The sequence below is a fragment of the Emiliania huxleyi genome (assembly GCF_000372725.1).
Source record: "Emiliania huxleyi CCMP1516 chromosome Unknown EMIHUscaffold_167, whole genome shotgun sequence".
Classification (NCBI taxonomy): domain Eukaryota; phylum Haptophyta; order Isochrysidales; family Noelaerhabdaceae; genus Emiliania; species Emiliania huxleyi.
This window is the reverse complement of record NW_005200911.1, coordinates 331,224-333,244: the sequence shown is the minus strand read 5'-3', so window position 1 is coordinate 333,244 and position 2,021 is coordinate 331,224. Positions and strand designations below refer to the sequence as shown.

At 64.9% G+C, this 2,021-nt stretch overlaps 2 protein-coding genes across 2 annotated transcripts in view; one reads left to right on the top strand and one right to left on the bottom strand.

The window, feature by feature from the left end:
- The window catches only part of EMIHUDRAFT_230878 (hypothetical protein), a gene marked incomplete at both ends in the record, with an annotated part of 2,549 nt that extends 2,165 nt beyond the window's left edge, over positions 1 to 384 (bottom strand). The window contains one exon of the mRNA XM_005784897.1: positions 97 to 384. Within this exon, the coding sequence (XP_005784954.1) occupies positions 97 to 384 (288 nt within the window). The remainder of the gene's footprint in view (positions 1 to 96) is intronic.
- A 237-nt stretch (positions 385 to 621) lies between these two features.
- EMIHUDRAFT_414096 (hypothetical protein) overlaps positions 622 to 2,021 on the top strand; it is a 2,892-nt gene continuing 1,492 nt past the window's right edge. Inside the window, exon 1 of the mRNA XM_005784896.1 lies at positions 622 to 2,021. Within this exon, the coding sequence (XP_005784953.1) occupies positions 790 to 2,021 (1,232 nt within the window). The 5' untranslated portion in view covers positions 622 to 789.

Sequence of the window (2,021 nt, the reverse complement as noted above, 5' to 3'; positions counted from 1 at the left end):
CAGCCCTTCCGCAGCGGCGATCAGCAGGTTGAGCTCGGAGAGCGCCGCAAAAGCCGCGTCGAGCTGAGGGCCGCGGTCGTGCGAGGCCTCGTCCACACGGAACTTGCCACTCAACCACTCGCGCAGCGACTCGGGCTTCCCTCGCGCCGGCCTGTACAGCGGCGCGCCCAGAAAGAGGAGCGCGAGAGCCGTGTAGCCGCGCCGCTCATCCGAGAACGGGTAGAGAGTGCACCACTCCTCACGCTCGTGGTCATAGTGCCGCTCGGGAGCGAGTGACGGCACGAGGGCCTTGAGCGCGGGATCGGCGTCGATGCGGCTGGCCATCCGGTAGAGCGCTCGGTAGAGGGCGACTACCACAGCGTTGTTCGCGGACGCGCTCGCCATGTCCGGAGGCGTTGCAACCTCTCCGCGGAGTGCCCGCGGTGCCTTCGCTCTTTTTGGCCGATCCACGAAGGCAAAGAAACCCGGCGCATTCGTGTAGAGGATGTACAGTGTAGAGCGCTGTAGAGGTGTAGAGATGTAGAGCGCTCTACAGCTCTACAGCTCTACAGCGCTCTACATTCTACATCCTCTGCACCCTCCCTCAGAAGAAACCGCGGTGCCGCACGCACAGCCGCGCGCTCAATGAAAGTGGAAAGGAGCGAATGAAACGCAGACCCCACACGCGCGACCCCCCCCCCCAGGTCCGTTCCCCCAACACCCTCTCACTGGACACACACACTCACCCCGAGGGAGAGAACGTACACCCCCGAATGAACTCTCTCTCTCTCTCACTCTCTCTCCGCGCACATGCTGATGTGCATGCTATGCATGCTATGCATGCTATGCATGCTATGCATGCTATGCATGGTGGCAAGTGGGCATCCCAGTGAGCCGGCCGTGGCCCCTCCGGGCGCGCGCTCGGCAGCGCGTCTACTTGCACGCCGGCGGCTGCGGCGGCGCCGGGCAGGAGGGCACCGGGCCGCAGACGTTGCCGTAGATCAGCGGCACGCCAAAGGGCTTGACCTGGACCGCGAGCAGGCCGTAGCCCGGGCCGCACTTGATGTACCCCAGCCAGGGCTCGAAGGCCATGTTGAGCCCGTTGAGCAGGTCGAACACGAAGCAGAGGCCCATCCTCTTGGCCGTCCCGGGGCAGCAGATGTCGTGCTTCGGGCAGAGGATCCCCTTGAGCAGGCAGATGACGTCGTGGAAGATGGCCGACACGAGGCAGTTGACGCCGCCGAGCGTGCAGTACACAAACACGGCCACGTCCTCCAGGACCACGCACAGCTCGTGCAGCACCGAGCCGAGCACGTCGCGGACGAGCGCCGTGACGTCGCCGAGGATGGTGCAGACCAACCACTCGACATTCTTGAGCAGGCAGCAGGTGAAGTCGAAGATGCCGTGCAGCAGCGCCGCGATCTTGCAGAAGAGGCCGCGCAGGTCCACCAGGTCCCTCACCTCGCAGAGGATGGTGCCGACAAGCGCCGCGATCTTCTCGCCGATCGACGGCAGGTTGAGCTTCTGCAGGAAGCAGACGACGCCCGCGAGCACGTCCTGAACGAGCCGGCCGACGTTGGCGAGGATGCACTGCACGATCCTGAGCGTCTTGCCGACGAGGCCGCCGACGCCGCACAGCAGCGCCTTGACGGCGCAGAAGACCTCCTTCACCGTGCAGCCCACCTCCTTGGCGATGAACTCGAGGAAGCACCGGATCGGCTTCAGAATCTTCGCCACGGCGCAGCCGATCGCCTCGAGAAGCAGCTTGACCTGATCGAGCTCGTCCTGGACGACGCAGGCGACGCCCGAGAGGATGTCGCTGACGATGCCGTCGATGCCCGGCAGCAGCGCGCAGATCGCGGGGAAGATCTTGTTGACCTGCCCAAGGATCCAAGACACGCCGTGCAGGATGGCGCCCACCAGCTTGGAGACCTCGGTGAAGAGCCAGCAGAGGAAGGTGTCGATGCTGCCCAGCAGCTCCTCCACGAAGCAGCCGACCTTTTCCAGCAGGCCGTGCACGTAGCACAGCGCGTCGCCCACCA